General features: G+C 45.2%; 1 protein-coding gene across 5 annotated transcripts; it reads right to left on the bottom strand.

Annotated features, from left to right (window-relative positions):
• Positions 1-1815: 1815 nt before the first annotated feature.
• TDRKH (tudor and KH domain containing) lies at positions 1816-25388 on the bottom strand. 5 transcript variants are annotated; one of them, XM_084769219.1, is made up of 15 exons: positions 24728-24788; positions 23937-24080; positions 14424-14573; positions 13403-13509; positions 12580-12769; positions 11663-11802; positions 11260-11581; positions 9235-9395; positions 8958-9130; positions 8749-8813; positions 8290-8441; positions 8009-8110; positions 6750-6846; positions 6285-6376; positions 1857-6134 (listed from the first exon to the last, which is right to left on the bottom strand). In XM_084769219.1, the coding sequence occupies exons 3-14, from the start codon at positions 14545-14547 to the stop codon at positions 6327-6329; spliced, it is 1683 nt and encodes a 560-aa protein (XP_084625345.1). In that variant the 5' UTR covers positions 14548-14573; positions 23937-24080; positions 24728-24788; the 3' UTR covers positions 1857-6134; positions 6285-6326. The 5 variants fall into 5 exon arrangements, with proteins under 5 accessions (XP_084625346.1, XP_084625347.1, XP_084625345.1 ...); XM_084769218.1 differs by lacking the exon at positions 23937-24080 and having other exon boundaries at positions 1860-6134; positions 24728-24838; XM_084769220.1 differs by lacking the exons at positions 13403-13509; positions 14424-14573; positions 23937-24080 and adding an exon at positions 25245-25388 and having other exon boundaries at positions 1816-6134; positions 24728-25052.
• Positions 25389-27451: the final 2063 nt, after the last annotated feature.

The following is a 27451-nucleotide window of genomic DNA, read 5'->3' as shown; positions in this document are numbered from 1 at the left end:
GTAGCTGCTGCGGGAAGGGAAAACATTGCTCTAGGGATTGTCAACCCAAGAGAGACGCAAGAGGTAATATCTTGCCATTGGGAAATGAAAGGAGGGGCCTGTTAGCTCGAGGCCCTGCAGCAAACAATAAGAGCTGTCTTTCTTGGTCAGCCAGGAGGTGACAAGCATGCAGGAAAACAAAGACTAGGTATTGAAGGCATGGCAGCTTTGGGTCTGGCCTCAGATAAATTTCTTACACTATCCCCACAGATTGAATGTTACAAAATAACCACTCTTGTCCTTTACCTTCAGGGACAGTAGGAATAATCATGGGAAGAAGTGGATGAATTTCTCAAGGCTCCATTGTGCATCCGGTATCATAGGTGGGGACTGTAAGGAAGAAATTAAAGTCCTGGCACATGTAAAGGAGACGCAAGTGAATGCAGGGGGTAGAATTGCTCAGCTGTTACTGTTTCCTTACACCAAGGGCAAAGCCGCTCCAGTAGAAAGAACAGGTCCATTTGGGAGTACTGGAAGCTGGTGTTCTGGCAAACAGTAGGTAAAGATCAGAGACCTAAATTAATGGCACAAATGAGTGGTGTTGAACTAGAATTAGTGGACACAAGAACAGATGGCACCATCCTTTCTCAAGGACTGGGAGCCAGACTGGCCTCTTCAGAAGGTTTATACACAATTTATATGAACTGGTAAATTATTTCAAATAAGAAGTGTGTGGGACCAGAAGGGCAAACAGGGAAGCTGAGACCTTGTGTGGCTGACCCATGAATTTATGGGGAAGCGATCTTTTACAACAATGGGGTACTCAATATCCCTGCAATCACAGAGACAGACGATGATGAAATTAGGGGTGAAATGGCTCCTGAAGAAGGTGTTGATATGTGTAATCAAGGGCAATCACAAGCTGTGCCCATTGCCCAAACAGAACTTCACGGGCATTGCGTTTCCAAATTTATTTTAAAAGGCCACTGATAATATACCCACAGCCTTGCCCCTAAAATGGCATTAAAAGGGGATCCCGATGTAAACAGATGTCCAATGGCTGAAATAGGAAAAGAGCTAATGCTGGTAGAACAAAACACAAGATGCGTGTGTGGACAGGCCTGATGCTAAGCTTGACTGTAGTTTGGTTATTTTGCCTTCAACTCCTTCTCCTACTGGGCTCATTATGCAGAGGGAAGATAAAAATCATGGAATGGATTTTCTTAGCACATAAAGTAAAAAAATTGAAGACATACGTAGAAAAATTTTCTGAATTAGTTATAAAAAAGGTAGAATAAGTCTGCATCAACTGTCAGGAACAGAGCTGGCAGAAACTGTAAAATTACATCATTGTGGGTGATCAATGAAGATTGACAAAGAGCCTGTAGTAACTGCTTGGGAGAAATTGATAAATACCCAAAAAGCAAACGTAAACAGTTTATAAAAAGAACTAAGTGGATCCTTCCTTGTATGGTAAAGGGAACACCAATTCCAGAGGCTCCAACCTTCTATACTGCCGCAAACAGGACGGAATGGCAGGTTATAAGTCAGGTGAACGAACTAAGGCGGAAAAGTCCACACACCTCGGTACAAAAGCAGGACTGTCTGCCATCCCGGTGGGGCTGTTAGATTTTCCTGACTCTCAATATGCAGAAAGAGTTGTTTTGCATATAGGAACTGCTGAATTTACTCCTGCTAACTCAGAATTGACTTTATTACTTATGTAATTGTTAACAGGCCATCAGAAGTAGAGACTGTCCCTTGTATATTACTCATATTTGGTCTATATAGGACTATCAGGTCCACTGGCACAAGGAAATGAGGAAATTGACCAATTACTAATAGGAAATAATGTTAGAAGCCTCAAAATTTCATGAAAAGCATCAATGTTAACAATAAAGGATTAAAGAAACAATTATCACTTGGCAACAAGCCAAGGACATAAAAAGTGTCCTACATGTTCTTTGTATAACCAAACTCCATTGTCTGCTGGAAGTAACCCTAGGGGTACCAAAAGGAATGAAATCTGACAGGTAGAGGTAGTTTATTTTTTAAAATTTGGAAAACAAAAGTACATATATTGTACCATTGATACATACTCAGAGTTTCAATGGGCATCTTCAAGTTCTGAAGAGGCTGACTGTAATTACACACTTATTGGAAATGATAGCAATTATGTGAATACCTGCACAATTTAAGACTGACAATGCTCCTGCGTATGTATCCAATAAGATGAATTTTTTTGCACATTACTAGGGTACCACACAATCCTAGAGGACAGGCGGTTGTAGCGAGGGAGAACCGTATCTTAAAAGAGATGCTTATTAAACAAAAAGGAAGTGTAAAGACACCCAGGGACGGATTAAATAATGTTTTGTTGACTTGACATTTTCTTTAAAAATTTTTATTTTTATGTATGAGCGCTCTACCTGCATGTACACCTGCAGGCCAGAAAAGGGCATCAGATAATATTACAGATGGTCATGAGCCACCATGTGGTTGCTGGGAATTGAACTCAGGTCCTCTGGAAAGGCAGACAGTGCTCTTATGCTCTGAGCCGTCTCTCCAGCCCAACTTTAAAATTTCTTAATGTTGGTGAAAAAGGCTCAACAGCTGAGAGACATCAGGTAAAGAACTGAGGAACGAGGACAACCAATGTATTATAAGGATATACTGACAATGGCCTAGAAAGTTGCAATAGTTTTGAGATGGGGACGTGGTTATGTTTATGTATCTACAGGGAGAGAAAAATATTGTTACCGACAAAACTTATAAAGATTAGATCTGATCAGAGAAGACCTCCTACTACCTGAACCATGAATGTGTTCATATAGCAAGGGAATCTTGGTCCTCATGACATGGTGTCCTTTTATACAGCATGGATATTATAGCTCAGACACAAAAAGTTGATGCCTTACACCTGCTCAAAAATAGGGCAGACATCTATCTTTAATTTGTACACCCTGCATATTCCATATATGTGTAGAAATGTAACTATACTAATACTTTTTAAAGTTTGCTTATTTTTCAGAGCAAAAAACCAGATAATTATGAAGACAAAGCAAGTAGCCCAGGTGATTCAACCTGAAATACTGCCTCAGCTACAGTTTTCTCAAGAATTTGCATGCATATCAACTTTAAAAGGGCTAGCCCAAAGGATCCATCCCAAAAAGACTGGGACAGAAACATACAGCTGGCTTTCCAGTGCCTGGCCAATATTGTATTTTTCTAAGAGCACCCAAAATATGTTTCTACCCCCAGACAGCAAAAAGTAATTTTGAGATCATGACACCCCCGTTCCCAATAGGTAGGGTTGAGTGTGTTTTACCAATGTTTGTTATTGTTTGGGGGAGGGGCTGGTTATAAGTTAGTAAAGGTTACATTTAGGGATTTCTTTCCTCTATCCTTCTTTCTCTCTTTCTATCCTATCTAGTGTTGGGGAAAGGAGGGAAAAGGGAAGGATAAAAGGGAGGATACAGAACTACAGGATAAAAGGTAGATTATTGACTCTATTAGCTTCAAGTATTTTACATTGGTATTGTAGATTGATAGAAATTTAAGATTATTTTGTTCAACTTTTGCTTTATGTATTGTATACTGATAGATTTTGTTCAATGCTTGCTTAATGTATTGTATTCAACCAATTTAAAAATGTGATGTAAAGTTCTAGTCTAATGAGAGCAAACTATTAGAAACTGTCATGATGGTTGGAGATATGTTAGTAGTTAGCCACCTATAAATCTTATTTGTAGTCTTGTTAGATAATAGTTTAGTTAACTACAGAAGCACCTTTATTTAGTTTCTTGTATGTTTTCAAGGTTAAGCAGATAGCACATAGCTAAAAACAAGCAGTGTTTGTCTATTTTTATATACTGAGATAGAGAAGTCAATGGAAAAATAGATATATAGGATATGATTGTGCACTACAGTAAATAGATGGTCTTCACTTTAGAGATCTACAGAATACAGCATTTAATAAAAGGGCTTCTCTGACAGAGAGACACATCTGCTCCTGGCAGCACCTCCAGTCTACTTCAATGAAGATGACCATCAAAGAAACCAGTGTGGCAGACCAGCCACTGGCCTGAGGAACTGTTCTTCTCTCTGCTGACAGCAGACTGACTGTCCAAACCGTGATCAAGCATGACACTGAGAAATTAGCTGTCCAGCTTTGCAGAGACTAGGTGGGCCAGTCCTTCAAAATTCCTTCCTCATGGAACACTCTTGTCAGATATTTTGGGCTGGCAGGCTGAAGACTGGATGCCCCAATGATAGAGAAAACCTGTCACTGGCCAGGCAGTCAATGCTCTGTCCTGTCTATACTGTTGGAAGTTGCTTGCCTGTACTTCCTTCATATTAGGTATTTCCTGAAGTCTCTGATAGGGTTGAAAACTAGGTAGCCATAGTATTACTATAAGCGTTAGTTTAAGAGCTAAACACATGCTGGAAAGTGGTAGTGCACACCTTTAATCCCAGCATCGGGAGGCAGAGGCAGGTGGATCGCTGTGAGTTCGAGGCCAGCCTGGTCTACAAAGTGAGTCCAGGACAGCCAAGGCTACACAGAGAAACCTTGTCTCAGAAAACAAAACAAAAAGCTATTATTGTATACAGTTTATTATTTAATAGAAAGAGGGATATGTAGTGGATGTAAACGTTTTTGTTTTGATCCCAAGTGTGGGATGGGAGCAGACTTGAGATAGTAGGTGATGTTTATCCACCAGATGATGAACCACCTTGTGTGGGGGCTTGGCTTTTGACAGCTGAAACACATATTATTACAGACTCAGAGAGGAAATATGAGCCCAAAACAGGAGGCAGGGTGGAGGCTTTTTGGGTCTTGGTATTGTTTGGCTGTTCACTGCTCTACTTCAAGATGCTCCTCGAGAGAACAGCTCCAGAGAATGCTTCTGGGCTCCAGGTTCTGGGTGCTGTTCCAGGTTCCAGCAGCAACTTTTGTTCAGTTGCTGGTCTGCTGAAATCCTGCCAACTATGCAAGGGGAATCGCTCCCAGGAACTGAGTCCAAAAAGGTCTACTTCTCCTGTTCCCAAAAACCTCTTTTCCCTCCTATTTAGGGGAAGCATTAAAGAACCCCAAGTAAAACTGGTTTGGAAAAGGTCAAAGCCTACATTAAGTAGTCACAAGCTTCGATGATGTCTTACAATACTGTGAGCAATGGAAAGATACCAGAAGAAAACAGGTCACCTAAAGCTTTTCAGTAAGTTTATAGTGAGACTAGGTTTCTAGACTCCTAATCTAGGCCTTCTCTTACAGGGTGGGTGGGTGGGTTTTGTGTACATTCGGAGGGAGTGGCTGACTTCTAAAGTGATTTTACGGAAGAACACTTCTTCCACAATGCCTCTGTATGTGCAGCACCTGGCAGTTACCACCAGGACTGACTCAGTTAAGACTTGGCCCACAGGCTACTTCTGAATTGTGACTGAGCATATGGTTTTAGATAGTTTTCTTGAGAACTTTATTCAGCAAACAATATCCCAAATTACTTAAGTAGAACTACATATTCTTCTTCTCTTTCTAGGTGTGTGTACATACATACTAGAAGTTTACAACTTTTCTTTACAACATTCTCCCTTCTGTTTGTATTTTAACTAAAGTTCACAAAGAAATAGCTGGAGGGCTGTTTAAAAAACGACTATCTCCAACATCTGAGCGTGGACAGTGGGCATCAACTGAGCGTGAGAGGTAATGCTCTCCTCCCCACGCGGCTTTTAAATATGTTTATGCTGATTTTTGCCTTTGTCTCCTGACAACTGCAGTCTTCTGAGTCCAATAATACTTCCTGTAACTACAGTCACCTGGTAAGGTGAGTCAAATCTGTAGAATCATCATTTCCAATGCCCTCAAACCTTGGCTGTTTCCCAGCCTCAAAAAGAACACAGCCCAGCAGTAATGCAAATTATTCCTGGCAGAGGGGAGACTGGGCCTGATGTGAAGAGGCTAGAAATTACACAGCAGCAGTCAACATTAAAAGATGGGAGGAACCAGAGGACTGAAATGGAGAAATCTGTCTCCATCTGTCGCTTCCTGGTAGGTCCAAATGGAACAAAATGGATTTGATCCACAGCAAGTAACAGCGTGCTAAATAGAGGAGGACTTCATGGCTCTGTCACAGACTCCCCTCTCCTGGCACCAAATCCTGCCAAAGACAGAGGCAAGCAAGTTAAGCTGCATCAAAGATGCTGCAGAGAACTACACAAAGGCAGGAGCACGGGGAGCAGGGATAAACGGCCCTGCTGTCACCCTCATTATTTTCCTGTTGCTACAGACAGATGACAGCGCCACTCACACAGCAAAGCAGATGGTGGATCCGGCAGTGGACGCCCAGACCTCAAAATAAGTCCTCTTCGAGGTTGTCATCACCAGGCACAGAGGCAGCGTCTGTTGAACAGAAGCAAGAACAGGCAGTGTCCACACTCCAGCCGGCACTGCCAGTGACGCTCAGGGGAAGGGGGGGGGGGGTGCTGCTCAGTGTCCTGAGAGCCACGTGCAGTGCAGTCTGGCCTCAGACTCGCTATTTGGCTGAGTATGACCCTGAGGTCCTCCACTCCCCAGTGCTGGAATTACAGGCCTATGGCCTCCCAAGTGTACCCTGCTCAGCTGGGAGTCCAGGCCAGGGCTCCGCATGCTGGTCAGGTTCTCTACCAGCCAAGCACAGTCCCCATCCCAGAGCCCAGCTCCAGCGTGACCTAGTGTGGGCAGACTGAGACACTTCCACTTCCACAGATGCTGTATGAAGTGCCACTGTTGGTACCTGACAAGCTGAGGCAGGACAGCGTGTGTGGTATCTCTTCAGGGCTCTCTTTGGTCTCAGTGAATATGCCGGCAAGAGAAGCATCCGCTTCTGTGGCCTTTGGGCATGGAAAAAAGAGAAAAAGGAAAGAGTATCTTGACTGATGGGAAGGGAGAAGCTGTCATTTGGCTGCTGAGAAAGACACAATGTCCTCAATCACACTTTGTTTAGGTTTTTGGAGACAGGGTTTCTCTGTGTGTAGCCTTGACTGTCTTGGAATTGCTTTGTGGACCAGGCTGGCTTCGAACTCACAGCAATCTACCTGTCTCTGGGACTAAAGGCATGTGCCACCACGCCCAGGGTCAATCAAATTTTAAATCAGTTTGGAAAATGAAGTAATCTAAAGGTTCCTATGACAAGCTTCATCTCATTAAAGTTGGTCAAACGGGGCTGAAGGTGACTCTGGCTAAGAACACATTTTTCTTTTCTTTTCTTTTTTTTTTTTTTTTTCCCAAGACAGGGTTTCTCTGTGTAGCCTTGGCCATCCTGGACTCACTTTGTAGACCAGGCTGGCCTCGAACTCACAGCAATCCGCCTGCCTCTGCCTCCCGAGTGCTGGGATTAAAGGTGTGCACCACCACGCCCGGCTTCATAGTGCTTTTCTTGAGGACTCACTCGAGTTGGATTCCCAGCACCATGATAGATGGCTCACAATCTGTCATTTCACCTTAAGGAGGTCCAGTGCCTCTTGCATTCTTGGGTACACACACAGGATTAAAAAAATAAATTGTTAGGAGCTACAGAGATGGCACAGTAACAGCACTGGCTGCTCTTCCAGATGATCCAGGTTCAGTTCACAGCACCCAGATGGCAGTTTACACCTGTCTGTAAGTCCAGTTTCAGGGGGTCTGATACCCTCTTTCTGGCTTCTTAAGGTACTAACTATATGTATGTGGTGTAAAGATACACATGTAGACAAAACACAAACATTTATGAAAAATCATCCATCTTAAACATGGCTGAGTGTAGTGGCGCACGCCTTTAATCCCAGCACTTTGGGAGGCAGAGGCAGGTGGATCTGAGTTCGAGGCCAGGCTCAACTACAAAGAGTCCAGGACAGCCAGTGACACAGAGAAACCTTATCTTGAAAAAAAAAAAAAAAGACCCACAAAAATATTAAAGACTGAAATTGATAAGATGTTATGACTGGACACTGTCATCGTGCCTCTGCCCACCGGATTTTCCTGGAAGAAACGGCTTAAGTGGCCACCATGACTTACCATGTCCTTCAACACGTCTGGGACAGTTATGTTTTCTTCCGTATCTTCAGGAATTTCGACTGCATAGCCTTTACGAACTAATTCTAGGCCAATATCAAGTTTCTGAGAATGAAAAATATAAAAGGAAAGGGGTTCTGCTGGTAAGGGAGAGCAAGTTTGCAACTGGAAAGGGGTGAGGTGGTCAGCAGTCCTCCAAGGCGGAAGGAAGGAATATGGGGGGATGGTTTCTGGGAAAGAAAATGCGGACGCCGCAGCAGGCAGCGTGTTAACGGCACCCTCACCTTCCCGTGGCTGGTGTCATATAAGTAGATCTTTGGCCAAGTTGAGATTCCAGTCTGGACATAGCTGGAGATCCTGGCCACCAGAGGCTTCCAGTCAGCACAGTGAGTGAGTCTGTCGAACTCATCTAGAGCCGCCTCCTCCCAGTGCTCACCTGCAAGGAGGTGGTGACGGGCAGTGAGGAGCCTCAGGCTGCCGAGGGGAGGTCAGGCCGGGTAAGGATAGGACGCACTCGGAAAGAAACGAAAGCAACCTTTTTACTCCCAGGAGTGTACTTATGTTCTCTGGTGGGTCTGGACCTGACTCCCAAGCAAGTTTCTATCTTGCTCTCTACTGCTGATAAGGGAAGGCACTCGAATTTCCAGAACTCAAAAAGGTTGGGAATGTGAGAATTCCTCTTCTGTGCTATCCGAAAGTTACTGATTTGGAGGTGAAGTCAGTAGGTGGCATGGTCTGTTTACCTGAGGGGGCAATCCGTGCCAGACTGCACTCTATTGCTTGAAATGGGAGGCTTAGGAAGTCGCTCCTAAAATGAAAGACACTGAAATCAGAACCCCAGGGTTGTAAGTGCTCCCAGCTACGTGCCCGGGACGACACACACTGACTGTACAGCCAGGAGCGAGCCGACAGCTGAGCTTCTAGTGGATTCCCCACGGGCGTCTGCACTCACCTGAGGGCCCTGAGCTCCTTCAGGGGGCAGTCTCCATTGTCTCCAAAGTCAACGAAGTAGAGGTCCAAGTTTCCGTTTTCCAAGGTTCCGAGGACCCGGGCTCGATACCAGGAACCGTTTGTAGATAAAGGCGCTGCTACAATGTCTCCCACATGCACGGTCAAGTCCTCAGGCTGTATGTGGGGTGGGGAGTCAGGAGGGGCTGGTTATGAAGTGGTAGCCCGCAGTTAGGGAGCAGCAGAAGGAAGAGAACAGGGCAGCGCATGCGGCAGCTCACCAGGCTGCTGTCGTAGTGCTCGGTCATCTCAGTGACCAGCTTATCCAGCTGCAGGCTGCGGGAGCCAATGATCTGGATCCAGAAGTGGTTGGGGTGCTCAGCAGCAGAGACATACACTTCCAGGTGCTCGTCGGCGTGGAAACTGAAGTCAGGACTGGGAACTGAACACAGGGTAAGGACGGTGACCGCATCAGTGCCATCTCTGGCCGGAAGCAGAGACCGCAGCAGGGAGATGGACGGTACAGATACCCAGTGGCTGATGACCATTTTAGAAATGGTTAGAGGGACAATTTGGTGACTTATACAAAGACGCCCTGAAGGGATTGTTAATTTCTGTAACTTTCTCAATAACTAAGTTTACACTGCCACTCTCCATGTACTCAAATTAGGCATCAGTTAGACTGAAGGTTAAGGCTTAGTCTGTTGGGTCTGGCAGGTCAATAGAAAGTACACAGAGAGCAGTTCTACTTATTCCAGATTCCATCCCACAAAGGGTTTATTATGTGCTCTCTGGCAAGCCCACTAGTGTCACTTAGGGGCTCTGACCGTTCTTGTTCAAGCTAGCACGTTTGCATAGAAGAGGAAGCCAATGACCATTTCATTCTCCAATAATGGCATTTAGAAACAGTGATGAGACAGGGAATAAAAAACAAACAACAAACAACAACAGCAACAAAACAAAGCCAGGCTGAGGGGCTCAGAGGTTAAGAGCACTCGCTGCTCATCCAGAGGTCCTGAGTTCGGTTCCCAGCAACCACATGGTGGCTCACAGGCATCTATAATGAGATCTGGTGCCCTCTGCTGGTGTACATGCAGCCAGAGCACTGTATACATAAGAATAAATAAATCTTTAAAAAAAAAACAGGCTGAGAATTTCGTATGTAAAAACACATGCTTAGATGTGAGCGCACAGCAACACATGGGCGCTCTATAGCACTCTCCGTGCCCACCTTCCACCCAGCCTCAGGGAACACTGTCAAAAGAGGGGACAGAAATGGCGTAAGGACCAGAAGACGAGGGATGCTGTAAAACGGGTCTCTGGGATATCACATGGAGGCTGCGTACATGAACCCGCTGCTGCTGTGGTTACCTGCACCAGATCAAGCCAGTTAAGGAGCCAGCATGGACCAGGGAGGGGCTCCTGAGGCCCCACACCTACCTGGCCGAGGGAATAAAGGCAGCTGCTGATGCAGGGAGGGACAGTCACTGTTCTTTGCCACTCCTAGGTTACCCATGCCCCAGTGCACAGCCCCACATCAGTGCAAACGTGGGTAGCAGCAATGGACTCAGTGGATTATAAAATAATAAAGTTGGGGGGAAGATGCATTAGGGGGGCACAAAGAGCGTTAGGTATCAAGATACACTGTACACACACACACACAAAACCTCTCAAGATCAAGGAAAAATATGACTTAAAGTAAGTGTGTCACATGTTAACGCTATGCCCGGGGCCTGGGGAGGATAGTTCAGTGGTCAATTCTTGCCATGCAAACATGAGGCTTGCAGAGTTTGGTGGCACATGCTTGTAATTCCAGCCCCTGCGCAGAGAGGCCGGCTGGCCTAGGCTAACCAGCAAGCCCCGTGTCCCAGTGAAAAACATGAGGTGAGTGGTTCCTGGGGAGCAACACAAAGCTCATCTCTGGTCTCCATGCACATGCACAGGTGCCCTCCTGTGGACATACACTCCACCCCATCCCCGCATGGACACACGTGCACACGGCACGCGCACGCGCACACACACATATACAAAATATGTGTAGAAAGACGATATAATAAAAATTTAATTATTTGATGTATTACTCAGATCTGTTTCCTTTGTCAACATATCTCTATCTTAGTTTCCTTCATTAGCTGTACTCACAAAATTACTATTAATGTTTGGTATTAACCTAAGTAAAATATTACCAGAAAGGCATTATCTATGATGACAGAGATGGAAACCACAGAAACTGTTTCCTATTTTAGGTCAGTTAATCCAGCATTCCTGTCTTTCATACGGTTAACAGGCTCCTCTTCTTTACATACTTTCAAACATGGACGTCTCTGGACTGCTCTGGGCACCAGAACTCTGAAAGCTGTCGTCATTGGTTTTCTCCGAGGAACCTTCTTTTGGTCCCACAGCAGCCGCGTCACCGCCTCCTCTGTAGAGAGGAGCCTCCAGGGGCGCAGCGGGCCCCGCGCTCGAGCTGGTGTTTTTCCACAAAGCTGCCTCTCCCGCTCCACCGGGCTCCATCACTTCGTCTCTTCTCACACTGATTGGCTGCTTTCGTGGGACTCTGGTTTCTGCAGAATGGGCAATTCTCTTCCGAAGTTCCTCATCTTCTGAAACTTTCTCCAGTATCAGATGCTGTGGGAGACAAGGCAGGGGTCACTTCTGTGTCGTCAGACGCTGACACGGAGGCCAACCCTCACTCTCAGGTGTACTTGCCTTAGCTGCTGCCACTTCCTTTTGTGTCCCTGAGATTTTTATAAGTCTCGAGAGCAGCAGGGTTCCCTCTGATTCTTTGTCACAAGTGATTTTAGCTCCAGAAGCCTTGCAGATAGACCGAATTGTCTCGCCGCCTCTCCCTACATTAACAGACAAAAACCTGTCCTTTCCTCCAAGCCAACAGTCACTCTACGAGAAATCACTATTTTGTGCAAGTTACAGAATGGAGTCGGTTCCCATAAGCACCTTGAGTAGAACGTGAGACAGAAATGGGAGTAAGGAGCTCCTGAGCAAAGGGAGTGCAGGGCTCTGCTTACACGTGCGCTTTGGGCACATTAACTTCGACCACTCCCACTTTTTGGCTACAGAGCAGCTACACTCTGTATGTCCTAAGTCACATGGTGCAGACTGTATCAGAACCTGGACTGAGGACAGGGCATTTCTTTGCCTCTACTGCAGCACTCAGGAATGGTCCAGGGCACAGCGTACAGGCACAGTGATCTCTCAGTCACTGCCTTCAAAAGTCTAGGGTACTGTGGGCATCTCTAGCATCTCTGTAAAAGCCTACTTTATTTTGTGACGTGTGTGTTTGAGTGGACATGTGTGGAGGTCAGAGGGCAACTGAGTTCTTTCCTTCTGTCATGTGGGGTCTGAGATGGAACTCAGGTTGTCAGCTCAGCTGCAGGCACCTTTATCCACTGAGGCATCTCACTGGCCATAAAACCTACATGCCAGACTCTGACCATACTCTCCTTCATTTCTTAAAAACACCATCAACTCTGAAACCAAAGTACTGAATTAAGTGTGTCTCTTTTCCCTAACAAAGTGAAGGGGAGGCCAGGAAAACCCTTGGAAACTGGGAAAGACAAGCAAACGTAAAGAATGAAGTGACCGGCAGAGGGGCTGGGCGGTGGTACCTATGATTCTGCCCACAGATCTCTGGGGGACTGAGAGCTGCTCAAACACTGGGGTGTTCTCTGTCAGGATCTGATGGATTGCTGCTTTGGCCTTGCACACCTGCACAGGAAAACCACTGATAAGCAGCACTCGCTCGTCGCCTGTGTCCTCTGTGTCCACATCGATCCGAGCACCTGTCTGCTTCCGAAGCTGTGGAGAGAGGGAGGCGTACACTTTAAAGAATTTCAGTTTGGGCCTAGCTAAGGACACGTCAAACCCTGGAGGCAGGTGGAGCTGGCCGTAATTATTAAGGACCCTCATCTACCTGTATTTATACACGAAAATTAGTGACAAAGGTAATCCAAATAGTTAATTTAGAACCATCTTTCTCTGTGTTTACAATCCTTTCACTCTCTGGTTTTGTTTGGATTTGCAAAAAAATTTTTTTTTGGCTAGGGAGCAAACGCAGGTAAGAGTAAGCACATTACCAATGACCCACATTTCCATTTTGCTTTTTTCCCATTCCAGCTGAACAATGACAGATAAAAGAATAGCTAGGCAGCGTCTTTACTGTCATTTAATGGGAGCTCAATAACTACCTTATAAAAATATTCATGCTGTATCAAGTTAAGAATCAAATACTATCTCAAGCTTAGTCATCTACCATCTGAGGGGAAGCACTCATTTTTAGAAGGAACACAGTGCAGTTGGCTTACTAACAAGTCCCTGTATTTTGACAAACGTACGCAGCACAGGTGCTCTATACAATGTGCTAAGAGGAAGGAAGCAAGGAGCCAACAACAGAGCTGGCCTCGTCAGGCCGTCAGACGCTCACACACCCACCTGCTTAATGTTGGCTCCCTGTCGGCCGATGATGAGCTTCACAGCCTCCTGGGGAACTCGCATCTCTATCTCAATGTCATCTTCTCCAACAAACGTCAATCGCTCTTCTGTGCAGACCATGACAGACCAGACTTAAACACGCTAAAGCTACTACTGTCCTTGCCCTGACTCAGAGACACTGAGACACTGAGCCAAGAGACAACTGAGGATGTCAACCACAGTGCAAGACATAGCATCTGAGTGTACATCAGACAGTCCCAAAGACCGGAGCTCGGCCAGACGAATAGCTCAGAGGCAAGGCTGCAGTGTGTCCAGTACTCTACTGACCCGCCTCCCCAAGATAATTTTGCATTTTCTTCCTTTCCTTTTTGAAAAAAAATATTATATATAGTGTTATGTCTGCATGTACACCTGCACACTAGAACAGGGCATCAGATATAATTATAGATGATTATGAGCCACCATGTGGGTGCTGGGAATTGAACTCAGGACCTCTGGAAGAGCAGACAGTGCTCTTAACCTCTGAGCCATCTCTCCAGCCTGATCATTTGACATTTTCATTGGGATACTATTTCAGATGTTAATATGAAAAAAGATTCTGGAGAAGAAAAGTTATGAGTTTTTAGGACGCTAGCTTAAGACATGACTCCTATGAAATAGTGAAGGCCAGAAGTTGCTGGAGGCTTCTGGAGGCTTCCATTAGTCTAAAAACCAAGTTTTATAGTGCTCATGTCTTTGGGACCTGTTCTCTGAGTCCGGCTGGAGAGGTGCAGGAGAAAGAGTATATATACTTAAAAATCACAGGGTTGGTTTTGCTATGGGGAAGAGTCAACAACCTCATAGTGAGCTCCCCTCAGAAACCAGTTTTCTAATAACTAATGAAGAAATGACATATTTTCAAATGTTTCTCACAGACAACCAATTATGTTTTAACAAACTACTGGTTAGGCAGGGGCAGCTTTCACTCAGCTTGAAAGAGCGAGATGGACTATGCCTGTGGGCACTGCCTGGGGTCACACACCTCTGCTTTCCCTGTATCGGCGGTAGAGGATGTAGGCGACCGTTGCACTGGCTGGGATTCCAAGGCCCAGGGCTATTTTCTGAATAGTGGACAGGCTTGTCCATGAAGTTCGTTCGGTGGACATTTTCTGCTGTACTCTGACTTAACACCCTGGAACAAATCAAGAAGTAGTTTTTGCCACTTCTCTGGTTGGCGAAGAGGAATGGAAACAAATTATACTGGAAACCAAAGCAAACCAAACCCAAAGAACACTACTACTAATGCACCACCAGCTGATGGTGATGCAGGCCTTTAATCCCAGGCTTGGGAGGCAGGGGCAGACTGATCTCTTTAAGTCTGAGGCCAGCCTGGTCTACAGAATGAGTTCCAGGACAGCCAGGGATACACACAGAGAAACCCTGTCTCAAAAGTACAACAACAACAACAACAACAACAACAACAACAACAGGAATAATTAAGAGAAAGAAACAAACTACTACTACCTATTTTCCTATTTCAAAAGCTCCACTTTAAAAAGAAAGTCTATTTCATGGAAAAAGGTCTCAGAGTACTAAAAAATTGTTAGCTAAGGTACATGAGATATATGGACACACATTTCACTTTTTCCCTGAAAAACTATGCATTAATTTTTAAAGACAAAAAATGAAAAATTAAATATTAAAAAAACACAGTGGGCGGGATGTTCTTCGGGTCACAGCATTTGTTGTGTTAAGCAGCTGGCAGGGAATTACAAATGGGTGATGTTGATAAAGGCAGGAAGAGTTTTGTTCAGAAGCCCAGGCCACACTGAGAGAGGGGGGAAGCACAAGGCTGGACCAAATTTCCATGGTCTGTCCGTGTGGGAGACAGGTCAGGCTGCTGGGTTCCCTCACACAGATGCCAACAGGAACAAAGGCATCACCTGGGGAGAGGGTACACTGACGGAGTATCTGGGAATACCAAAAAGTACATCCCCGGAGCACAAATGACCTTCACTGGTATAAGGAGGGAGAAAGTAGCCAGGTATGGTGGTGCACGCCTATAATCCCAGCACTCGGGAGGCAGAGGCAGGTGAGTTCGAGGCCAGCCAGTCTACAAAGGTAGTCCAGGACAGCCAAGGCTTGCTACACAGAAAAGCTCTGTCTTTAAAAAAACAAAAACAAAAACAAACAAACAAGCCTGAAACAAACAAAAAACAAAAAACCGAAACAAACAAACAAACAAAAAAACGGGCGGCAGAGGCAGGTGGATCAATCAATGTGAGTTCCAGGCCAGCCTGGTCAACAAAGTGAGTCCAGGCCAGCCAAGGCAACACAGAGAGACCCTGTCAAAAACAAAAAACAAACAAACAAAAAGGGAGGGGGAAAGGAGGGCTGGAGAGATGGCTCAGTGGTTAAGAGCACTGGCTGCTCTTCCAGAAGTCCTGAGTTCAATTCCCAGCAACCACATGGTGGCTTACAACTATGTATAATGAGACCTGGTGCCCTCTTCTGGTGTGCAGGTGTACATGCAGATAGGGCACTCATACATAAAATAAATCAATAAAATCTTTTTAAAAGGGAGCACGGAGAAAGGGGAGACCTAATAGCTTATCTTAAAAAGGCTACTAATGAGTAATTAAAAAACAAATGTCTCATGGTTTCTTTTTTTTTAGTTTTTTTTATTTTTTACTTTTGTTTTTTTGAGACAGGGTTTCTCTGTGTAGCCTTGACTGTCCTGGACTCACTTTGTAGTCCAGGCTGGCCTCGAACTCACAGTGATCCACCTGCCTCTGCCTCCCGAGTGCTGGGATTAAAGGCATGCGCCACCACGCCTGGCTTGTCTCATGGTTTCTAATGTATACCATAATTTAATTTATACACCAGAATAAAGATCATGAATCCAGACAAAAACCATAACAATATTTTGATTGGATGCTTTACTGACTTAATAAAACTGACTTGTAGTAAACTGGAAGTGATCTTTTTAAAAATAACAATCCCAAGCCTGGGGTACACACCTTTAATCCCAGCCTGTCTGCAAAGCGAGTCTAGGATAGCCAAGGCTACACAGGGAAACCCTGTCCTGGAAAAAAAAAAAGCCCAAGCAGAACAAAACAATCCCAATTCCAGTTGTATAAACACTATCACTGCTCTCCTTTTCTCAAGATAGGCGCGGACTTAATTAGTAATGTTTAACTTTCCACAAAGATAGAAGTATCAGCCACTGAATGGATTTATACTTAGGTTTATATACTTAGGCATATGATTATGTTTAAACACTGGGGAAATCACTGTCTCAGAAACAAGCAGAAGGTACATGGGTTTCAAGTTTATATTCATAGGCCAGTTACAGGCAGTGATTAAACATCAGGAAGCAACTGTTTATTCTTTTAAAAAATATTTTATTTATTTATTATGTATACAGTGCTCTGCCCCCATGTGTGCCTGCCTGCCAGAAGATCTTACTATAGATAAATGTGAGCCACCGTGTGGTTGCTGGGAATTGAACTCAGGACCCTTGGAAGAACAGACAGTGCTCTTAACCTATGAACCATCTCTCTAGCCCCCCAACTGTTTATTATTGATGATGCCAATTTAATTAGAATTCCCTGTCAAAGGATGTGGCCCTTTAGTACCGAAAAAACATTTAGTGTGGTTTTATGTACAATATCAAATAGAAAATTAACACTGAAAAAAAAAAACCCACATATAGTTAGATTTCATACCTAATTACTTAAAATTCCTTATTTATACTTTTGGGCTTTCCAGAAGCTGTGGTCTGCAAGGAATGCCATTTTAGGTCTAGTAAAGGTCTTGGCTTTTTTTTTTTTTAAGATATAGTCTTTATTTACTGTCTCTACATCTGGCTTTCTTTTTTCCCTCCTCCTTTTAAAGATTTATTTAGTTTTAATTTGCTTTTGCCTGAGCACCTCCATGTCTGTATATCATGTGAGTACAGGGGCCTGTAGAGGCCAGAAGAGGGTGCCAGGGCTCTTGGACCTGGCTGTTAGTTGTGTGCCACCAAGTAGGTGCTGAGAACTTGACCCAGGTCCTCTGCAAGAGTAACCTAGCTGCTCTTCAGCCACCAACTGGCTTCTTTTTCTGCTCAACCAAGAGTAAAACAGAGCTGAGCTCTGCCATGCTCCTTCACCAGAGCTCCCCAGATGCCGTGCAGGAGATGCCGTGCAGGAGGCCGTTTCTTACTAGTTTGCAACTGCAGAAGCCGGCTACTTTCACAGAAATCCCTCCTCCATCTCTAGGCCTCTCCCTTGGGTTCTCATCGTGTCCGCTACCTGCTTGCCTGTGTATGGGCACAGGTACTTGAGGAGTCCTAACCACGCATGCCCTGCAGGAGGAGTGCCAGGCAGGCGTGAGGTGCCTGACGTGGGTGCTGGGACCCGAGCTGGGTCTTCTGGAGGGTAGCCACCTCTTCAGCCCCACAGCTCTCCTCCTCCCATAAACTCCATGGTGACTCTACTTACGCTTTCCGCTTCTCCTTTTCCTGAGACCACAAAAGGCGGCAATGTATCTGTCCTCGTTTCCTCTTCTGGAATAACCTCCCACTGCTCATCCATTGTACTGCTAAACCCAGAGAGCAATCTGCAGTTCCCTTATCACCCGATTTTGCCACAGTATCTAGCATAGCTTGTGATGCCCTCTTTTCTTTGTCCATTTCCTCCCTAGGAACTAACTCCTAAGTGGCAGGCACTGGTCCTTACAAGTGATCCCAGTTTTCCCTTCCCTCCCTCCCACGTTAGCCGAATGTTCTACTGAGGTACATCCACAGCCTCACTTTTTGACCCTGGTCTCTCTGTAGCCCAGCCTGGTCCTGAATGAACTTGAGGCACTTTCTGCCTCAGTCTCCCAAATGCTGGGATTATAGGTGTGAGTGACCATGCCTCCCAGTCTTTACATTTTTTTTTTGACAGGATCTCACTAAGTTATCCAGATTGGCCTTAAACTGTGGCCCAGTGAAGCCTTGAATCTAGACTCCTCCCTCAGCCTCTCAAACCGCTGCAATTGTGGGCCTATAGCACTAGGTCTGCAATATCCTCTTTCTGAAACATTTTCTTCATTCAGCTTTTCCAACAGTTTTTTCATCTCCATTTCTGGTTGGTATATCAAGTCTTGCTTAGCAGTTCCTTCTTTGTCCTGCCTGTCTTTAAACCTCCGAACACTGGAGTGTCCCAGGGACCCATCTTTGTCCCCAGTTCTGTGTTCTACCTCACTTCCTGGGTGATCTCATCAAGTTTCATTAATGGCTTTGGCTTCAAATCCCATCCCCAGTTTGTAGATCTACTTAGAACTTTCCTCCTAAACTATGGGTTTGTAGTTGGCACAGAACTCAGCAGCTCAGGATGGACCTGTGACCCTCCCATGGCAGCAGCTAAGTGCCTGGTTACAGGCTCTCTTCCACACACCCTGCTGTCCGCAACAGTCCTGACGCTGGTCACGCGACCCTGACCACTCTGTGCTCCTCCTCTGCTGCCACCTCTGCTCTCTAACACTGAGTGAGTCTGGGAGGTAGCTCATTGCTCCCGCACTAGTATGATCAAGGCCTCGGTTCAATTCCCAGAACCATGGTGTGTGTAGAATTATATTTACGTTAATACAATTGCTTAATTATATCCCTGTATTTGCTATCATCCTTTCAGCTTATCCTCAGAGCTAGAAAACGTCATTCCAGTGGTTTCCCGTATCGCTACAATTAAAAGCTAACTCATTTGATAACTAGCAAGGTTATTTCTCATCTCTATATAAGAATGTAAATTCGTCAGGTGCACATTATTTTGTTTCCTGCTTCAGTGCTTAGCAGACATTAACATTTGTTGAATGAATTCAATTTCTCTTAACTTTTTTACGTGGCTCTTAGCTGCCTAAATGTAAATTCCTGAATGGGATGGAAGACAGTCTGCAGTCTGATCTCTGCTTGCCGTCTCCACGGCCTCACCTTCTTATTCTTCATGTCCTGCTGTGTGTGACACATGCCATCTGTGTCTTCTGAGTGTCTATTCTTTCAAGTTTCCCCTTTGACACTGCGTCTTCTGAAACCCCACGGACCGCAGCGCTGCTCACGTAGGCCACTCGACTCCAGCACAGCACCTGCCCTTACCCGGCTTCCTCTAGCCTCCTGGTTTTACTGGTGCAGTTACAGCACACTAAGGGCTTCCATGTGCGAGGTACTACCGTGGCGCTAGGAACACCAAGATGAAAAAACTAATGTGCCGAGTAGCTACTACTCTTCAATATTCATGGACCTTGTAAGGTAGGAAATAATACCCTCATTTTTACAGAGGTACATATGTACCTGAAAAGTTTATTTAACCAGTCATCTAGAGTTTGAGGCGATATCAGAAGTTTCTTCTTAACTTTCCTTTTATTTAAGCTTATAGGATAACAGTGCATAATTCTTTATTTTGATCAACTTTAATTCAAAAATTAATAAACACTAGTAGAAAACTACAGATTATTAAGAATATTAAGATGCAGTAGTACAGAACATATGTGAGCAGGCAGGTGTCATGCCCTTGTAATCCTAGGCATGAGCAGGCAGGTGTCATGCCCTTGTAATCCTAGGCATGAGCAGGCAGGTGTCATGCCCTTGTAATCCTAGGCATGAGCAGGCAGGTGGCATGCCCTTGTAATCCTAGGCATAAGCAGGCAGGTGGCATGCCCTTGTAATCCTAGCCCCTGGGAAGCTGAGGCAGAACGATTGCCCGTTGAGGATCAGCAAGAGCTACACAGTGAGGCTCTGCCTTAAGGAAACAAAACTAAACTCAAGCATAATGGGTACTTTTTTTTTTTTTCTGAGACAGGGTTTCTCTGTGTAACCTTGGCTGTCCTGGACTCGCTTTGTAGACCAGGCTGGCCTTGAACTCACAGCAATCCCCCTGCCTCTGCCTACTGAGCGCTGGGATTAAAGGCGTGCACCACCCCTGCTCCATGTGTACTTTTTTTTTTTTTGAGATGGGGGTCTTACTATGTAACCTTGGAACTCACTATGTAAATCAAGCTGCCCTAAAACTCAAGAGATCCTTCGGCCTCTGCGGCCAGAATGTTGGAATTAAAGCATGTACCACTATCCTAGGCCATAATGTAGTTTTAAATGAGATCTGTTTAAACATGAGTAAATATAATTTGTTATAATTTGATTCCAGGTACAAAAATTCAACCCAGATAATAATAAAAATGTTGGGTTGGGGAAACGCTACATACTTGCTGTACAACCCTGAGGACCAGTGTTTGGATCCCCAGAACCATGTTAACTCAGGAGGTGCCTATCCTGAATCCAGCACTTGAGAGGCAGAGATTGGATCCCAAGGGTTAACTGGCTAGCTAGACTAGACAGAACTGGTGAGCGCTGGGTTTAGTGAGGGACCCTGACTCTATAATAAAACAGAGAAATTAAGGAAAACAATTTGATGTTTTCTTTAGGCTTCCACACACAAAATCTACACACACAACCATGAACATATGAACATGCATATAGTATACACACATATAAAATTAAAATATTTTCATTTAAAAACTATTCTAAGTAAGGCTAAAAACATACACATCACCCCAGAACCTACTCTGGAATAAAACTGACCATAAAAAAAAAAAAGCCTAGAAGGAAAACTCAAGAGAAAGAAGAGATAAGTATGAAAATCCCACCCTAGAGAGCAGATACACACTGGTAAGGAGATTAGGGGTGGATTTGTATTTCCTACTAGTATCCGAGCTGCCCCGCACGCTGCAGGTGTAACTTACTGGCAGTGTTCCTGTGCCTGTGTCTCAGGGTCCTATAAGCACTTGCATCTGGCCTTGGAGAGTTTTACTGACCAGAATGGAATATAATTCTTCAGAGAATCTATCAGGGGTTTGACAATATTTTTTTTCTTAGTAATTTTAAACAAATTCAATCTGCCCTCTTGATCAAACTTACGGCCTAAAGAAAAAAACAGAACCTTTCGGGCATTCAGGTGTCTTTGTAGATGTGGACTAGTTAGTTGGTATATTTAGTACATCACTTTAGCGACAAAGCATTAGCACTGAGAAGCTGGTTTTCCCCGACCACCCACCCACACTCAGTTTTGAGGAGAGAAGGGATGGTCCTATGGAAGAAGCCTGCTTCTTCCCCACAGCCTCTTTTGGGTCTAAGTCGCCCAGGCTAGTCTCTGGATCCTCTGCCTTAACCTCTTGGTAGTTGGTAGAAGCATTTACTACCACCTCTGACTCTTCCCCCCCACCCCCCTAAATACCTTTTAGGGGAAAGAGAGGTTGAGTTTAATATGGCCTGAGGCTTTTTGTTACTTTCCACAAAAGTTTGTGTTATATAAACACCTTTATATTTACTCAAGGAAAAGAAACATGTTTGGCTTCATAAAGGAGATTTGTATTTATGTAACTTTCAAATATACTAACTTCTGAATTGCTATTTTCCTACATCAAGAAATAATTTAGTTTGGATGTCTAGAAAAGATTTTAGTTCTTTTAGCTTCTGGTTCAGTTAAATACTGCCAGTATTTTGTTAAGAGCTACATTTTGCTGAAGGTAAAAGGAAGAATTAGAATTCCTGCTCTGGGGGCTGGAGAGATGGCTCAGTGTTTAAGAGAACTCACTGCTCTTGCAGAGGACCCAGGTTTGGTGCTCGATCCAGTACCCTGCTCTGGCTTCTGTTGGCACTGCATGCACACAGTGCACTGACATCCACACAGCAAACTTGCATACACAGAAAATCTTTTTTCAAATTCCTGTTCTGGAGCCAGGCATGATGGCACACACCTATAATCCCAGCACTCCGGAGGCGGAGGCAGAGGCAGGCGACTGCTGTGAGTATGAGGCCAGCCTGGTGTGCCAAGTCAGTCCAGGACAGCCAAGGCTACACAGAGAAACGCTGTCTCCAAAAACAAAACAAAACAAAACAAAACAAAAAATTCCTGCTTTGATATACTCCACCTAGTAGGAGAAATGGCACTAAAATAACTAATTAAATGACAGTGTAAAAATAATATTGTCAATGCAATCATAGAAAGTTAGGACTTTATAGGTTTATTTCCAGATAGGGCCAGTTGAAAACTATCTTAAGATATAGCCCAGCACTTGGGAGATAGAGGACAGCCTGGCTACAAAATGAGTCCAGGACAGCCTGGGCTACACAGACAAACCCTGTCTCGAAACAAACAAACAAAACTAACTAACAAACAACCCCAAAAGATACAGCTCAAAGTGATGGAGGTAGTTCAGTGGTTAAGTTTTATTTTTCTGGTCTTAATCCAACTCTAGGAGATCTGACACCCTTTTCTGGTGTCCACACTCGGGCACACATCTACATAAATAAAAGTAAATTAAACTTAGAGAAAAAGATATAGTATATTTATCTCTTGCCAATTTACCCAAACTAATACTGAGTATCCAAAATGAACTTGGTTCTGAGGACATCGCAGACAAAGCTGCCTTCGAGGAGCTTTTTGGATGACAGGGGAGGTATGTATTCCCTAGGTGAAAATCAAAGTAAATCTATTTCTTTATGGCATAAAAATCAAAGAATTTAAACTGTGACAGATCATAAAGACTATTTTGTTCCACTCATGTAAAAACTGGGGAAACTGAGGCTTAGAAACAAAAAAGGATTTCCCTAAGAGCATATAGCTGGCTCATCATTTCTAAAATATGCACGGGGAATAACTTTCCTGAATGCCACTCAGGAGTCTGTCTCTTTGCAGAGGCCCACAGCACTAGTCTTTCAGGTATGAAACGACCAGAATCAAAGTCAACAATATCTGATGTTTCTAGATCTGCATCCAAACGTTCTGACTCCTGACCACTCCATAAGGCTTTCACAGCGCACAACAGGCTTATAGCAATTTTTAATCACATTTATCTATTTAATCTGTGCAAGTGTGTATACTGGCATGCATATAGAGGTTGGAAGACGACACATGGAAATCAGTTCTCTTGACAATTTTGTGCCATGAGAGAGGCGTGAAGGTCAGAGGGTAATTTTGCAGAGTTCTTGCCTAGCTTTTGACATTGTTTGTGGAGACTGAGTGCATCTGGCTTCCCTTGGCTGGGTTAGCCATCTTACTGGCCCCTCTAAGTTTTGGTTAATGGCTTTGTCTGTTATGAGAAGAATGAACTGAGAGCAGCAGCCACGGGTAGAAAGAGCAATAGACGACTAAAGCAGGTACCAATAAGAGAAAAACCAGAAGATGAGTGGGGAGTGTGGGGAAGGTAGCGGGCAAAGTCAAGGAGTTAGTTATAAGGTTCCTGAATGGGACACTTGGTAGATGGGATGCCAGAAAACACTGTGACGGGAGTGTGTCACTGGGTGAACGTCTGTGACAAGGACAGGCTTGTTGGATTTGTTGGGTCCATTTGAACCAACCGACAAATCTGACTTCAGCTCCTGCAAATAAATTTGTGCTAAGAGAATTGCCAAGTGATTTCTTAAGGGACGCGCTAATAGACTCCAATCAGTGATACCTTCCTAAGGGACGTGCTAATAAACTCCAATCAGGCAAGCGAACCAAGACTGTACTTAAACACCGATGAGGGCTGAGCTCCTAACCTCAGCACAGAGGTGAAGGCAAAAAGATCTGGGGCTCAAATTCATCCATTAGCCAAGTTCAAGGCCACCTTGGGTGACATGAAATCCTGTCTGGGAGCGATGGTGGCGAGGAAGCCCGGTGTCCAATCCCCAAAATACAGGTACCTGAAAGGTGGAGGCAGAAAAGACTGACTGACACCTTAAGGTTGCCTACAGGTCAAGTTCATGGCCAGTCTGGGCCCGACTACAAGAGAAGGCGGCTCAAAAGCAACCCATCACTCAGACTGAACCAACCAACCAAATAAAGAGAAAGGAAGACTGCGGGGCGGGGGCGGGGGCGGGGGCGACACATTCGTTCCGAAGTAAGAGTGTAAAGGCGCTCGCTTGAAGCAAAGAGCTGGAGGATTCCCCAGTTCAAAACCAGCTTGACACAGACGCCGCCAATAAATTATAACGAAACTTCCCTGCAGCTTATGAAACACCTACCGGGCTCAGTTGGGGGAGAGCAAAAGGCAAATTAACATAAAGGGCCCCCTCGTTTCATAAAGAGCCAGCCTAGGACTGCAAACAGAGTTGTGGCCAGTTGCCCTACCGGGGGTGGGGGTAGGGGACAGAGTCCGGTTACCGGCGCCCGGCACAGGTGTCCCAGATGGAGGGCCTCGACACCTGGCTCCCGCCGGCCCCACCCCACCGCCCCCGCGTCCCGCGCCTCCCGGACCCTCAGTCCCGCACGTCTGCCTCCCGGTTTGCCAGGCTGCCCACCGCCCAGCCTCTCCCACGCCCCAAACTCCCGTCCCGAGCCCCGCCTTTACCGCTCCTCCAGAGTCGCGCGCTCGCCTCGCACCTCGCCGCCGCCGCCCCGTCGCCGCCGCCGCTCCCTCCGCGCAGCAGCCTAGCGGACCGCACTTAGGCATCCGCTCGCCCCGCCCCCTCGGCGCGCCCGCGCCAATCAACGCTCGCTCTGAAGCTCGACCAATCGCGCTCCTCCGCCGCAGCCAATCGTCTCGCGGGCTGCCGTGAGCGACGCGGCCGGGGCGCGCCCACGTCCAATTACCCGGATCGAAGTCCACATGCACCAGCCAGTTAGGAGCCCGGGATGGGGAGTAGCAGACGATGCTAATGGAGGCTTGCACCTGGCTGAGAATTAAGTAGCCAATTAGAGGCGCCTGGAGCCGAGGAGGGTGTGGGGCCTCCCACCCGCGAGGGACTTAGGCGAGACGAGGCTCCTGGGATTGGGTCGCTCGTGGGCGTCCCGGGTCCTACAGACTCCACAGCCAGCGGCCCTGGGGGGGATGCCGCCTCCTGGTGGGGTGGTGCAGCGCCACTTACCTGTTTGTTTGGGTTTTTTGTTTTGTTTTGCTTTTTTGGTTTTTCGAGGAAGGGTTTCTCTGTGTAGCCCTGGCTGTCCTGTACTCACTTTGTAGACCAGGCTGGCCTCGAACTCACATTGATCCGCCAGCCTCATTGCGTGCACCACCACGTCCTGGCCACCCCTTGGGTAAGGGAACCCCGGCCTCACGGAAGGAGACCTTTTTTTTTTTTTTTTCCCGCCCAGGCAGTGATTTGCTTGAAAAACTGAATTCCAGCCGCCGCCTGGGTCATTCCCGGACCGTTAGGAACGGTTGGCCTGCTTGCCCCTTCACTCTGCTGCTGCGAAGGCACGGTTGCTCCGAATTCACCGGGAGATACTTTGCACTGTCCTCTGTCGTGCCTGGCGCGCGATGAGGACTCAGTAAACGTTTGCTGAGTGAATACAATATTGTGTCTGGTCATTCAGATGCCATTGGGTCAGCTGCCCCTTTATTACTGTTATTTTAGGAGACAGGGGCTTGCAAATTTCTCTTTGCTTAGGATCTTGAGTTTCTGGGGCTTACAAACATGCTCGGCTTCTAGTCATTCCAAAAATATATATTTGGATAAATAACATGCACCTTCTAGAAGATTCACAAGTAACAAAAGGTTATTGCGGAAAATGTCACTTTACAGGCAACCGGTTTCTTGGGAAATTTTTTACAAGCCATTCCATAGTTAAAAATACAGGTAAATGTATTTTTACACAGTCGAAAACATGCTATACATACAATTTTATGACTTTTAAAATATATTCTAGAAAGCATTTCATAGCAACATACTTCTCTGCCTCACAGTTAAATCTCAAGATATGACATGGATATAGCCAGAACTTTAATAGGATGTTTGTTTTCAAGCATACTTCACTTTGCACTTAAAAATAATTTTAAAGACAGTACCAAGCCCTGGATGGCTTGGAACTCCCTGTGTGGACCAGTTTTGGTTTTATTTTGTTTTGAGACAGGATCTCTCTCTGTAGACCAGGCTAGACTCAAAAACTCACAGAGACCCACCTGGCCATGGACGACCATGCGCAGCTTCCTTTGGCTCTTATGTAACTATATCATCATGGTAAACACTTAGGAATGCAAGCATTAGCACAAAGGATTGTGCCGCGTCATTCCGTTTGGATGAACGCAGCTTTGGAAAGATTTTCCCGCAAATGTTTTTTCCAATTTTCGTTCAATTGACAAAATTCGAAAAGTATTTGATTTAGTATTTCAGATTGCCTTCCACAGATGTCTGAAAATTTTTGCACTCATCAGACACTCATGAAAAAGACCTCTTTGGTACTATATGTTGTCACACAGCTTGATTTTTTTTTTTTTTGGACAATCTGATAGTGGAAATGACTATGTCCTTCCAACTTTATTTTTCATTTTATTATAAGTAGGGTTGTATGTAATCTGTTTAAGTGCAATTGTACTTTTTTTCAAATTGCTTACATGCTTTGTTAATGTTTTACCGGTTATTAAATCTTCTCTTAATATTTGTTCACATTGTACATACGTTAAAAATACTTCCCTCTTTTCCCAGTTTATTCTGTTTTCCATTTTTATTTAAATAATTCTTATTTTTATGATTATGAGTATGTTGCCCACATGCATGTATATGCACCATGTGTGTGCCTGGTGCCCATGGAGACCAGAAGAAGGTTCTGGATCCCTTGGAACTGGAGTGACAGGTGGTTGTGAGCTGCCATCTGAGTGCTGGGAATCAAACCAGGGTCCTCTGGAAGAGCAGCCAGTGCTCTTAACTATTCCGCCATCTCTCCAGCCCCTATTGTATGTAATTTCAAACTTTATGAATTTTGCTGTACAATAGCTCTTTGTGTATGTGTGTGATATATGTACGTGTGTGTGTGTGTGTGTGTGTGTGTGTGTGTGTGTAAGCCGGAGATCAAACACAACACAGACATCTTCCTCAATCATTTTCTACCTTGAAAAACAAGAAGAAAAAACGGGACAGGAAGACACACCTTTAATCCCAGCACTCGGGAGGCAGAGGCAGGCAGGTTCTGTGAGTTAGAAGTCAGCCTGGTCTACTAAGTGAGTCCAGGACAGCCAAGGCTACACAGAGCAACCCTGTCTCAAACAACAACAGCCCCCCTCCAAAACAGAAAGGGCCTCTCACTGAACCTGGAACTAGTGTTGGCTAGGCTAGCTGGCCAGGAGCTGCAGAGCTCA

The sequence above is a fragment of the Acomys minous genome, assembly GCF_964271855.1.
Source record: "Acomys minous genome assembly, chromosome: 19".
Classification (NCBI taxonomy): domain Eukaryota; kingdom Metazoa; phylum Chordata; class Mammalia; order Rodentia; family Muridae; genus Acomys; species Acomys minous.
Note: the sequence above shows the minus strand (reverse complement) of the source record. Positions and strands in the feature narration are given on the sequence as shown.